Genomic DNA, 14,542 nt, shown 5'->3' with positions numbered 1-14,542 from the left:
ATCTAGTTTCTGTCTTTTACTTGTGGATATTCAGTTTTCCTAGCAACATTTGTTAAAGAGGCTGTATTTTTGGCTCCTTTGTCAAGAATCAGATGACTGGAGTGGCATGGGTTTGTCTCTGAATTCTCTATTCTATTCCATTGGTCTATGTGTTCGTTTTTATGCCAGTACCATTATATTTTGTTACCTATGGCTATGTAGTATATTTTGAAATTGGGTATTGTGATATTTCCAATGTTGCTCCTTTTATTCAGGATTGTTTTAGCTATTCAGGTTCTTTTGTGTCTCCATATGAATTTTAGGATTTTTTTCTTGTTCTGTGAAGAATATCATTGGTATTTTGATGGAGACGATATTGAATCTATAGATTGTATTTGATAACATTACCATTTCAACAATATTTATTTTTGCTGATCCATGAACATGCAGGTCTTTATGTCTTCTTGTGACTTCTTCAATTTCTTCAATGTTCTATAATTTTCACTGTAAAAATTGTTCACCTCCCTGGTTAGGTTTATTCTAGGCATTTTAAAAAGCCATTGTAGGGCTGGGGTTGTGGCTCAGTGTACTATTGGGTAGTGGTTGTGGTAGAGCACTTGCCTAGCATGTGTGAGGCATTGGGTTCGATTCTCAGCACCACATACAAATAAGTAAAATAAATGTCCATCAACAACTAAACAATATTTTTTAAAAAGCCATTGTGAATGGAATTGTTTTCTTGATTTCTTTCTCAATGGGTTCAACATTAATGTACAGGAAATCTGTTGATTTTGCTTGTTAATTTTATATCCCAATACTTTGAAGTATTCTGGTGGAGTCTTTAGGGTCCACAAACAGGGATAATTTGACTTTTCTTCCTTGTTTGCATCCTTTTTATTTCTTTGTCTCGCCTACTTGCTCCCATTTAATACTACAGTGAATAGGAGTGGCAAGAGTGGACATGCTGATTTTAGAGGAAATGCTTTCATTTTTTCCTATATATTTGCTTGGAAATATTTTCATATTCAGTATGATACTATGAGTTTTTCAAATATAGACTTTATTATGTAGCGGTAACATCCTTCTCTGTCTAGATTTTTTAGGCTTTTCTCATGAAGGGGTGTGGAATTTTGTCAAAAATTGTACCACTTCTTATCTGGATTTGGACTAGAATTTCAAATCTTCTGACTTCAAATTCTGACTCTTTCTACTACATTATACACTCAACTTTATCTTAATATTCAAGACTTTGAGCTTTAGTTTCACATAAATTAGAGAAGATAGAAAATCTTTAGCATGTTTTGAAAAATAACATACAAACATAACTTCATAATAGGGATTGAATGTTACACTAGATTTTTATGTCATAAGATCTGTACACAGATGCCAATATCATTGTAGCAAATGCTGTGAGCACCTATGATAAAATCTCTAAGTTATTTTGAGGCTCAGCAAACTTACACTCCAAAAAATAAAACAAAACAACAATAGAAAACAACAAAATTCCAATTTACAGAAAGGGGATTAATATGAAAGAGGAAATATTTTCCTAATATGGCAAAGTTTAAACAATAAGTATGCACATAGTTATCTTTAATAAAAATAAAAATTTTAAAATTCAATTAAATAGAAATGCACTAAAGTGAAAATATGCATGTTAGTAAGTCATATTTTATAACAATTGAAATGACAAATGCTGTACCTTTGTTCTGTGCCTGAAGTGCTGGACATTTTTCTGAACACTTAACAGGTGTAAAGACTTCATTGTAATCCTTATGAGTGTAGAAGCTTTCTTCTTCTACTTCAGTTTGGGAGTTTGGATTTGAACTTGGAACAATTTCTTCAAATTCACCATTTACTTGGTATACCATTCCTGTAACTGTGTTTCTATAATATTATAAAATTATTATTTTTGTCTATGTCCTATTTAAAAAGTTTTATTAATAAATAGTATATGTTCATTGTGGAAAAAATATCAAATTCCAACATATACAAAGAAAAATCATCCATAGCCCTACCACTCAAGATGAATACAAAAATTATGAAATTTTTTTTATTTAAAAAAATATTTTTTTTAATGGATTCATGTGTATAAGTTTTCTGTAATCTGTTCTTTTTTAGTTTAACAATAAAGCATGAGCATATTTACATTCATTTCATTTTTGAATGAAAAGGATCTCACTGAATCAGTGCTATAGTTTAGATCTTACATGTTCCCCAAAGGAAAGGCTTGGTCCCCAGAGTATACTATTGGGTAGTAGTGGTGGATTCAAGAGGTGGGGTCTAGTGGGAAGTCTATAGGTCATGGGAGTTATGCCTTTGAAGGGGACAGTGGGATCTCAGCACCTTCCTCTTCCTTTTTTTTACTTCTGGTCCATGAGATAAGCAGTTTATTTCTGCCATGTGCTCCCTTCATGAGGTGCTGCCTCATCACAGGCCCAATGATCCCTAGGAATCAATCAAGGAATCATGGACTGGAACCTCCCGAGCCAATAAATCTTTTCTAAGTTTATTACTTTATATATTTTGTTAAAATGTCAGAAAGCTGACTTACATAATCAGAAAATCAAAATTTATTCAACCAGTTCCCTATTATTAGAAATTGAAGTTTCTTTTAACTGTTTTCTATTATGAGCAACATTGTAAGGCACATCTTTGTGTACTTATCTAATAATTTTCCAATATACATTTCCTAAAAGTGGGACTGTTGAGGTTAAAGGTATACAGATTTTTAAAGTTTTGTCATGCATTGCGAAACTGCCCTTGTGCTGAACATTCAATGCCTACTCATCAATGTCATTATCTAAACTTTTATATTCTGTTCTGCAACCTGGGAAGCTGATCTCTATGGACAAACCAAGCTTTTGTACCCTCTAACTTCTAATTGGGTTCAGGAAGCACTGGCAGGAGAACAAAGGTGAGAGAAACAGGTTGGAATATTATTCCTCCCGGTTCTTCTCTGCTGGGCTGTAATTTGGAAGTGACTGTACTCTTCCACCAAAGGTTACATCTCTTACTGGATAGCCCATCTCCTGTAGGTGTAGTTCTTACTATGTTGGTAACTATTCATTTCCTATGTTATTTCTTACTTAGGTGGAATAAAAACTTCTGATGTTCCCAGTTCTGGGGAATGGTTTTTGGTTCCCTTAACCTTGCCAATATCTCTTTCCCAAATGATACAGGTGTATGTGCCATTGTCTATACCATTAAGATATTGGCGTTATAAGAGATCTTCCAGCAGATAAACACATCGTGAATGGTTTTGCCATACATGCTAATATACCTTTTTTTTCCTGACATCCTAAATATTTTAGCCCATATAATTCTCTGTACTGACTGAAAGAACCAAATCAATATAACTTCCTAATGTAAAAATAAATAATAAAAATAATGAATATGCTGTATCTTAAAATTATAGGTAGGAAAAAAAATCTCTTGAATTTCTCCTTTACTCTTGAAGAAAACATAGTTATAGGAAGAAATATTTCCATTCGGTCATATTCATATGACGGATTAAGAACACATGATTCATATGTGGATCTTTATATAGACTTTTGACTTTAGTACTTTAGTACTTACATAGCTGGTGGTTTTTTTTTTTTTTTTTTTTTTTTTACAAAATAAATGTTGCTGACAGAGTTGTCATTTGTAATAATACTTGGTACTATGATTTTGAGAACACATGGCCAATTCTTTTCCCCGATACAAAGATCTATGAAGACCTTTCCGTGTTTCCTGGCCTTCACCTTATTTCCTGTCATTGGGTTTCAGTTATTCGTTCTTTTTTCACTGGTGCCTCTCCTTTTCCTAACCTGAAAATACTGCTGCTTTTGAGATTTCCAACCTAGATCAGCTTTTTTTTTTTTTTTGCTATCATTCTTTTTTGTGTAATTCTATCAACTGTCATTCACTAATTCTTTCAGAAAATATTTATTGAGTGCCTATAACATGCTAATACCATTCTAGGTGCTGGGAAAAGACAGGTAAACAAAGCAATGTTCTTGCCCTCACGAAGATGATCTCTAAAGGAAAGACAGATAAATAAATAAATAATTATGGTAAAAAACTGTTATTAATGGAATAAAACAAGATAAATGAACATCAAATAACAGCCAGTGGGTTGGTAAGACATATATTTTAGAGAATATAGTTAGTGAAGGGCCCGCTGAGGAGCTGGCATAATGGTAGGGAGAGAGCCATACAAAGGCCTAAAGAAGGAAACAAGATTGGCATATTCTAAGAAAAACAGAAAGGTTAGGATGATAAATGTTAAATGGGGGAAATAAATAATTTCCAGTTAGCCTCTGTGTGGTTCAAATTAGGGCTCTTTCTTTTCTTTTCTCTCTCTTTTTTACATAAAAGAAGAAAATATGTGGGGAGGTGAAAAATTTTTTTCTTTTCAAGTGTCTGGAGAACTTAATGCTTATCATTTCCTAGATGTAAAAGGAAATTTGAGGTTAATAACACATACTTCTCAAGGAAATCTTCCACAAAGAAACCTGCTTTCCATTGATCCAAGATTGAGCTGTCTGTCATTCCCCAAACTGAAACTGCTGAGACTAGGAAAGAGAATAGTAAACATTAGCTTCTAAAACTTTCTTTTATATTTAATACAAGGAAACCAAAATTTTTACATGGTGAATCTTTCATTTGTTTACAAATAAAGCATTATCTTTATTTTTCACAAATGTATTTTTTCCCAAGGTGATATCTAATTCCAAACATTTAGGTAATCATTCTCATTGTTATAACCTGTCTCCACCAAAATTCAACCACAGAGTATCATCAAACATCCTCCTATTTCACAGCTTTTCTTTAACAGCTCATGCTATAATTAATAAGGCCTTCACTAACCATTCCATCTCACTCTCATGTACTCCCCTTGAAAGTCCTTATATTGTCAGAAGCAATATGGTACTTAATCATATGCAGTTGCATATTTAAAATTTTATGTATTTAAGCTTGACACCCAAATTGTCTCCTTGGTTCCTAAAGGAGATGGACCATGTCATATGCTAGTGTCGGAATATACAAATGAAATATTCAACCACCAGTAAAATCAGAGTCCATCAGTATTATTTCCGACTAGTTTTGATACCTGAAACAAATCACTTTACATATAAGTCTATACCTTATTGAAAAAATATGAAAGTTCAATGAGTAAATGTACAGGTTCTGAAATCACTCTGCCTAGATTGTAATCCTTATGCTACTACTAAGAGAATGAGGCAGGAAAGGAGAATTCCCATAAGCAGATAGGACACAGGCCTTGAAGGAAAAGAGGGAATGAGATTTTGCCTTCCTAGAAGAAGAGACATCAGGACTAGGGGACATCCTGTCATTGCTCCTGACAACTTCAACTACAACACCTCCTTCTTAGCTAGAACATTCTGTCACTGCTGCTGACAGTTTCAACCACAATGCCTCCTCCTTAGCTGCTCCTACTCCTATCCCTAACAATGGCTGATCACAAAGTAGATCCCTTCCTCTCCCCAACAGATGTGTTAAACCACAATTTCTGACTTGTCCTCTTAATTATGTAAATAAGGTATTGAAATTATACATGTTGATTGGCTTGTTAACATCCCTCACCCCACCAATATGCCTTTCAAAACTCCTACACAACAGACACCTGTTGGCATCTCTCTCTTGGACACCTCCTTCTTTGGGAGCTCTGCTTTCTTTCTGTTATTCTAATAAATCCTGTTATCTTGATCTCACCCTTGTATCCATAGATTTCATTCTTTGAATTCACAAAACCAAGAACCCACCCATCTACCCTCCACGTTACACTACTTATGTACCTCAGTTTCCTTATGAACAAATTAGGAATAGTAGTAGCTGTTTCATAGTGTTGTTGTAACTTACATTGTAAGTTCCAAGGTCACTGCTTTACAAAGACTCTGGATTCCCTTGCTCCTCCTTTCCTTGTATTAATGGAGGAAAATACCTTCTCAACTTTCTGGGTATGTACTATAGAACAACTGAAAAGTATGGGGGGAAAATCATCCAGCTATGCTGAATGATCTCGTTATGATCATAAATTTTAAGTGGCCATCCAACACTGACAGATGATAATAGTATATTCCCTAATACAATGACTTTCTTGCTCTTTAAGACAGTCATTTCACATATTTTCTCCTCAAATTTTCAATGCTCATCCCCCTGATCCTGATCCCTATCTATGACTCTGCATTCACATACAAAATTGATATAAACAAAGAGGAACTACCTCATCTTTAACCACCAATTCTAACAATCTCCTGGCATAGGCACCCACAAACTCTATATTGCTAATATATACAATGGAATAATTATTCTGGTACCTACTGGGTACCAACTTCCATGATTCTGCTCCTTATCCTATCCCCCTTTACTCCCAAGTTTCCTTTTTCTTTCCTGCATCATCATATTCTCTTTTTACCAAGATTATTTCCATTGGCAAATAAGCATTTTAGAGTTTCTCCTTATTATACATATTTTTAAAAATTACACATCCAAAACAAAACAAAAACAAAGAATAATTCTCTTTACCTCATTCTCCCTTCAGCTAGTGCTTCATTTAAAAATTTTCCTTCATATAAAGTCCTCAAAAGAGTTGTCCAAACTTGCTACCTTATTTCCCCACTCCTCATTCTCTTCTCAGTATACTTCAATAACATTCCAACCATATTCTAATCAAATTTGTAACCATATTCCAAGGAAGCCACTTATAGCAAGGTTATCAATGACTTCCTTCTTTAAGTACTTTTTTTCTTTAGAATTCTACAATACCATACTCATGGTTTTTCTATCTCAATTCTTAGCTGGTTTCTCCTTCTACATGGATTTTTTTTTAACATTTATTTTATTTTATGTTCTGCTGAGGATCTAACCCAGGGCCTTGCATGTGCTAGGCGAGCGCTCTACCATTGAGCCACAACCCCAGCCCCATACATAGATTTTTAAAAAAATATTTATTTTTTAGTTGTAAGTGGACACAATATATTTATTTCAGTTTTATGTGGTGCTGAGGATTGAACCCAGGGCTTCACGTGTGCTAGGAAAGCACTTTACCACTGAGCCACAATCCCAGCACCCCCCCCCCACTACATAGATTTTTAATTACTGATGTTACCTGGAGTGTTCCAGGGTCTGCCCTAAGCTCTCTGGTCTATCTATACTCATGCTGTTGGTGTTTCCTCCCATTTTCATTAGTTTATGTGCAATATACACTTTGATAACTCTAATTTGAAACTCCAGGTTATGAAGCAGGTTCACTATGCACTGGTTACCAACTTTTCTGAGTGCAGTGAGACATATAAAAAGAAACATGAAATAAATTTATTACTTACAGATAGGCAGTATGGGACAACAGAAGCCTAGGATTCATTGTGAGCTGGTTTCCCAAGACTCAGGAAAGTTACCCAGGGTGGACGGAATCTTGTTTTCATGGTCCCCACTTGTGTAGCAACTGAGGGATCCCAGAAAACACCCCACACTGGGTTAAAGCATTAAAGAAATCCTGTTTCTGAACAGAGACTGAGTTGTTTCAGCCAATTTCCCTCTATTTCAGGATTTTATATTTCCAAAACATTTTATAATTCTTCTTCTTTTTTTTTTTTTTGATACTGAGGGGTTGAAACCAGAGCTACATCCCCAGTCTTTTTTATTATTTATGTTGAGACCAGGTCTTACTACATTGCTTAGGGGCCTCACTAATTTGCTAAGGTTGGCCTCGAACTTGTGATTCTTGTGTCTCAGCCTCCTGAGTTGCTGAGATTATAGGCATACACCACTGAGCTCAGCTATTTTATAGTTATTCTTAAGAACAACCAGTGAGAAAGGGGACAAACTGGATTCCAAGGAAGTTACCTATTTCTTAGCCTCTGACTTGATAGATACAATATTTCATACAAATACATTTTAGAGTAATTCTATATTCAGTGTATAATTACAATTTATAGTCATTCTTGGGACAGAAAAATCTTATAATAAAACAAATATTTATAATCTTAGAATATTTGAAGACTTCATCATCTATTTATCTTTTTGTTTTTATTACAGTTAGTATAAACTTTCTAATTCTATACTTAGTCACCCAAATTCTGTAATAAAAAAACCAACTTATAAACTACTGGGAATTTTGATGTAAGTGAAATGAGTTTTGGGGTGCATTATAATTAACACATAATAGAGGAATTCACTGTAATATATCTGTACATGCATGTAATAATTTGGCCAATTTCATTCCCCAAGATCTCCCACAACAAGTTTTTACTGAATAAAGCACAGCATGTTCTTGGTGTGTGTGTATGTGTGGGGGGGTGTTAGGGATTGAATCTAGGGTTTTTCACATGCTTCATGCTAGGTCAACACTCTACCACTGAGCTATATCCCCCAGCCCTTTTTATTTTATTTTGAGACAGCATCTCCCTAGGTCACCCAGGCTGGCCTAGAATTGTGATTCTTGAATAATTGTGATTATAGGTGAGTACCACCATGCCTGGTCACAGCATTTTCTTAATAATCTACTGCACTAAACTGAATAATTTTTAAAACATACCTCTTGTCCATGGCCGCCTATATTTATCATCAGTAAGTCGTGCATAATTTTCACCTTGAGAGAAACATGAAGGGATTCGAAGCAATAAAGCATCTCTGGAAAACTTCTTTCTAACTACACTCTGTATAAGAAGGTAAGATTATAAAATCTTTTAACACACACTATCAATATTCAGAATAGTAAAATCTCTATTGTTTTAAACATAATTTTTCTTTAAAAGTAATACATACTTGTTGTAAAATATATAAAAAAGAACCACATTAACTGAGAAAGTTAAGGTCCCTAGTAACGTCATTTATACTTTGTGTATTGTCATAGTTTTTTCCCTAGGTTAGGCTAAAATACGTGTGGGGTGTGTGTGTGTGTGTGTGTGTGTATGTGTGACAAAAAATGGGATCATATAATTTATACATCACTAACCAGTATAATGCGGCTGTCCTTTTTTTCACTTGTTATAACCAGCAAATATGTTTCTAATTTAAAAAATAAGTTTCTAATTTAAAAAATATATCTAATGAAGAAAATTAAAACTGTTCTTTGAAAGGGATATTCAAACAACTGAATAAACTGGTAAATCAATCAGATTTCTAATTTAGATTTACCTTTACTTTTCAACATTAATTCCCATTACTCTACTTGTTTTCCCTAATAGACCAGTTCCTTCTCTACCTATCCTTGCCATTCAGTAGTTACTCCCTCATCAACACAACAGTCTACAGTGTGCTTCCAAGAGTGCCCTACTATCGCTATCAAAAATCCTACTCATCTTTCAAGGACCATCTTAAATAATATCTCCTTTATGAAGCCTTCCCTTAGTAACTCTAACTTGTGGGAAGCCATCCATGAAATGCATGAGGACCTATTCTTGGCATCGAAGTCAGGAAGGGCATAGGTCTGGCATTGGGAACTTCCCATGGTTCTCCCTTGGAGACAGACAGCCCAATGTACATGACCTTTCCCTCCACTCTGTTAGAAAGGTCCCTCGCAGTAGTATCAGAGAGGGGCATAACCTGTTAGGAACTGAGTAGCCAACTGCCCCCACCTTTATCCTATTTTGGGTGGAGAACTATGGAAAGTCTTTGATGTTCTCCGATATAAATAAAACAGATGCAGGCTCCTTTGTGTGTTAGAAGCTGGACCCATCTGGTCAGCTTGCCCATCCTTCCCTCACTTTTGAAACTACTTTCTGGGGGCTGGGATTGTCAGCGGTACTAACTTCACACAGAATTCATTTTTCTACATATTTGGACAAATGATACTTTCTTACATTATTTCCAAAAGATTTTTATGTGTGCCAAAGGTGTTATGTTAAATGGGAAGTTATTATTATGTAAGAATAAATGGTATAGAGAAGATACAGCTTAATTTCTATAAAATGAAGACCAAAGATTCATAGTAAGTAGGAAAAATGCTTAACACTTTATCTAAAAAAGAAATTATAAAAGGTAACTTTAACAAAATTTTGTTTATAACTAGCCTATAATTGCTTTCTATCATACTATTCTCACAATATTATGATGTGCATGATGTTAACCATTGCTTTACCTTTGATCATAAAGAAGATATTTTTAGAAAATATTTGAGCAGGTGGGCACAGTGGCACAGGCTTGTAATCTCAATGACTTAGGAGACTGAAGCAGAAGGATTACAAGTTCAAAGCCAGCCTCAGTAATTTATCAAGGCCCTAAGCAACTTAGTGAGACCTTGTCTCTAAGTAAAATAAAATAAGAAGGGCTATGGATGTGGCTCAGTAGTTAAGCTTCCCAGGGTTAAATCCCCAGCTCCAAAAGAAAAAATTGAGGGGGCAAGGCATCTCTGATTCCTTGGATAGTTCAAATCATTCTCTTCTTCTTGTCTGTGTACTGATCTAGTATGCAAGATCTTCATTTGATAATAGTCTTATTTGTTATTTAATTGGTTCTTAAATATTGTCTTAATAAACTTTTCAAGGTCTTGCATCTTTTACAACCTCCGCCATTGATTAGTATCATATTTGCATTATATCATGGGAGTGGAGTATACCAGCAAGAAACTAAGATTCCATGGGAAAGGATAAAAGTTTGAGGATGTTTGAGTACACACTACTTTTGCAAGTGATCTATATTCATAAAGTTGTTAAGATATCTGACTCCCTATCATGTATATCTCATAACACTACATATTTGCTTCCCTCAGTTATGAGGAAACAATAAAGCCTGAAGATGGCTATATGTCTTATTTCATGTAAAATATAGCACAATTTTAGTTTAACTAGAATAATTTTATTTCTGCCCTGCTAGATAGGCTCAATGAAATGAAAATTTAACTTGTCAATTAAGATCATTAGAACAATGAACTGTTATATGACAACTTCTCCAATACATTCTTAATAAAGTGCCTGAGGCTGAGGGCAGTGGAGCATGCTGTAATCTCAGCGGCTAAGAAGGCTGAGGCAGGAAGGAGGATTGAGAGTTCAAAGCCAGCTTCAGCAACTTAGCAAAGCCCCAAATAATTTAGCGAGACCCTGTCTCTAAATAAAATATAAAAAGGGCTAGAGATGTGGTTAAGTGCCCCTGAGTTCAATCCCTGGTACCAAACAAAAAACAAAAAACAAACAAACAGAAAAAACAAAATAAAACCAAAACAACAATAAAAAACAATGTGCCTGGGACTGAATCTCACCTTCAACATTTGTACAAACTATTTAATTTCTCTGGAAAGCATTTTCCCTAACCTGTAAAATTGTAAAACCTGTTGGAGTAATTATAATGATCAAAGAATATAATTCACAGAAGAGCAAAGTATCTAGCCCATCATAAGTGGTTAATACATGCTGTTACTATTATCTTATAATAAAGATAACTAGGATTGATTTTTCAACTGTAGAGTGTTAACAGACCCTCCCAACTTGCCAAGTTTTGTTTTTTCTTCCAGTAATTTCAAATTCATTTTAATTGTTTAATTATTTTAATGTAGCAATTTCCTTCCAAGATGGAATTTTAAGCACAAATTAAAAGTGGAAAGTAATTTTAAATGAAAGTAAAAATAATTAGAGTGAAGATTAATGTAAGGATTACTGTAACCCATCATATACTGAATCCAGATAATATTTTTAGAACATAATTCCTAGTAAATAGATAGTAAGCCAGTAACATTACCTCATATAAATAGTCTATTGCACAATATTTCAAAGCTGGAAACATATCTTGTTTCTATAAAGCAATACAAATTTAACATCTGGAAATACAAAATTAAATGTTAGTAAGTAGCAAAGCCAAGAGGAGAAAATCTCTCTTAATCACAAGACTTTGTTTCACTCATTTAAAGAAATGGTTCTGATGATAAAAGTTAATTATAAAATAACATTTATTATTGATTTAAATCTAATATGAAAATATTGTGTATATCCACAAACTTATTTATACATTTTTCTATATTGCTTAACCATATAGCTGTTTATGGGTTTAAATACAGTTAATGTGATCATTTTGTTGCAGAAGAGACTGGAGTTTCAAAGACTGGCAGAGCAGATTTTCTCAAGATAACCATGTTTTTCAAGAGGTCTTGAAATTGCATAACCAACAGCAGAACTCTGTGCTGAAGGACTAAAGTAGTATTTGGGAAATTATTTTCATGCTCTTACTTAGAAAATGAAAAGCCTAAAGCTAGCATTCCTTAATAGACAGCTTATTTGTAATAAAGCAACTATAATACAGCAAGGCAACTAGGTCAATAGGTCATTAGTGGTATATCAGCAAGTACATTTAATGAAGCAATAAGTAAAATTTAGAATGCAGAGTTAGTCCACGCTGGTTCTCATTTATGTGAGTACTCACGGAATTACACTTACAACTTAATCTATGAAAGAGGCCATTTTATCAAATAGTTCTTAGTATTTGGTTAATTTAAAATGTCTGGGGGAAGTCAAATGTAAGGAAAAAGTTTCTACATGGTAGTTTGTCAGAAGATTTTATTTAATGAAATAGTCATTTTAATTCAAATGGTCTTGCTTTACTTTCACTATTATTTTTAAATGTGTTTGGTATTATCTATTTCCTTACCTATGGCAAATGTACTGAACCATAAGATCTGAAGGCACCATTCATATTAAAGGAATCTACACCTGTTTTCAGTTATTACCAAGTGAATATTTTAAATTATGCAATTTAGATTTATAAAACTAAGAATAAGCTAATATAATCTAGAACACAATTATTTGATTAGTGACTCAAAATAATTTTTTGATATTACAAAGCTTTCCAATTAAACTGAGCCCAGTAAGTTATCTAGGTTACTTATTATTACTATATTACAATATTACTTTAATACTGTTAGATTCTGTGGTATGAGCTAGTGTGGGACAATAAGTGTTACCATTACTTAACCAATGCCAATATGACATCTTATTACTGATTACCTCTGAGAATATATCCCATCATCACATTTCTATGCCTTTTTCTATACAGTGTATCACTGATCAGCAAAATATATATTGATTCTAGAATTTCCAGTTCTTGATATTACACTGTCTCAAAAATGTATCTGATTGTTTCATTCTAGAAGTCATTTCAAAAAGTCAAAATAAGTATTAGTTTACCCTTTCAGTTTATGATAGCATTTATCTTACATCTGTCTTGTGAAGCCTATGATCTCTATCAGCTTCATACTCAACACTCTCATCAACTGCCTTAAAAAACAGTTTTGTATTGAAGTCATTCACATTCATGCTAAATATATAGTTCTTAAGGTATCACACCTTACATACATTCTTAGAATTTCATTAAATTATAGATATTTGAGCCCATCTTATAGTAGTGGGTGAATAGGAAGAACATAAATTGTTCTTATTTTCTAAAACCAAAGAAGTAAACAAGCAAAATCATGGTTAGAGAGAAGGTACATTTAAATGATCAATTTCTGAATTGCAGCAATCCCTCCCACCCTTTTTTTTTTTTTTTTTTTTTTGGCTTATCTATTCCTAAAGATTTGCTTTCTCTTGTGCTACCTCCTGACTGGTTTCTACTGGGCCCAAAGGGAAACGCATACAACAATTAGGTTGGGTTCTTAGGCTCAAGGCCGGGGAGGTAAGTTTTCCCAATATTAATTACAATCACATAGAGGCGAGTGAATCTTCAAGCTGGCTTTTCTCCTACTCCCACTGTTCTAAGGCATCTCCAACTTTCTCCCCTTCCTCCCTCACATAAAAACCACATTTTAACAATGTAAGATCACGGAGGCGAGGTTCATTTCCTTACTCATATTGTTTAACCCAAGCAACCTCTAGCCGGTGGGTTGAAATTCCACTGGCCTTTTCTGGCAGTGCCCTTTGTACCCCGCACCCCCCTTTTTTGCCTAATTAGTTTAAGTGGACGCTGGTTCTGGTCTCTTGTCCCCACACGGCCACATCAGCCAGGCCTCACAAATTTCTTTTCCAGAAATTTCTGGGCTGCCCTCTTTTAGCTCCGTCCTGATCTCCTCTTACTCTGGGCTAGGGAGTATCTTCCCCGCTAGCCCCGTTCCCTAAATCAGTCACTCAGGGCTTTTACCTGAAGTAAAAGCTCTTCCTAGGGTTTTCGCCCCTGGGGAAAGTTCCCGCCCACTCAGAACGTGACTTCTGGCGCTGAACTCAGCGCTTCCATTGGCCAACACAGGCCCCGCCCCTGATGCAGCCCACCCCTCGACTTCCGGCGGAGGCCCACAGGCTAGGGCTCACAGTATATTGGAACCCAGCGTGTACGGTCCGGTTGTCACCAACATCCTAGTGAGTGAGAAAACCTTGATGGCACGAGGCCGAGTGTGACGCTGGAAAAGTCTGGGGACCCTAGTGTGAAGGGTCGAGAAGACCCAAGAGTCCCTGGCAACAGGGCCAGAGGGAGGGCAAGGGCAGAAGCTTTCCAAGGGCATCATTGGGAGGATTTAGCAGTAAAATGGATTCAGGGAAAAGGAGAGCAAAAGGGAGGAGGCCAGCTTGCTTAAGGTATCTAGCTAGGGGATTGTGCCTTAATGGCGGAAGAACATTTAAGGAAGGACAGAAAGACA

The 14,542-nt window shown here is 35.0% G+C and overlaps 1 protein-coding gene across 1 annotated transcript in view; it reads right to left on the bottom strand.

Annotated features, from left to right (window-relative positions):
- Shoc1 (shortage in chiasmata 1) overlaps positions 1–11,706 on the bottom strand; it is a 77,777-nt gene extending 66,071 nt beyond the window's left edge. The window contains exons 1-4 of the mRNA XM_015492202.2: positions 11,662–11,706; positions 8,525–8,645; positions 4,451–4,538; positions 1,682–1,866 (exon numbers count right to left, since the gene is read on the bottom strand). Of these exons, the coding sequence (XP_015347688.2) occupies positions 1,682–1,866; positions 4,451–4,538; positions 8,525–8,645; positions 11,662–11,706 (439 nt within the window). The remainder of the gene's footprint in view (positions 1–1,681; positions 1,867–4,450; positions 4,539–8,524; positions 8,646–11,661) is intronic.
- Between the last annotated feature and the right edge of the window lie 2,836 nt (positions 11,707–14,542).

Source organism: Marmota marmota, unplaced genomic scaffold, assembly GCF_001458135.2.
Source record: "Marmota marmota marmota unplaced genomic scaffold, marMar, whole genome shotgun sequence".
In the NCBI taxonomy this organism is placed as follows: domain Eukaryota; kingdom Metazoa; phylum Chordata; class Mammalia; order Rodentia; family Sciuridae; genus Marmota; species Marmota marmota.
The sequence above is the reverse complement of the archived record's forward strand: the minus strand, read 5'-3'. Positions and strand labels throughout refer to the sequence as shown.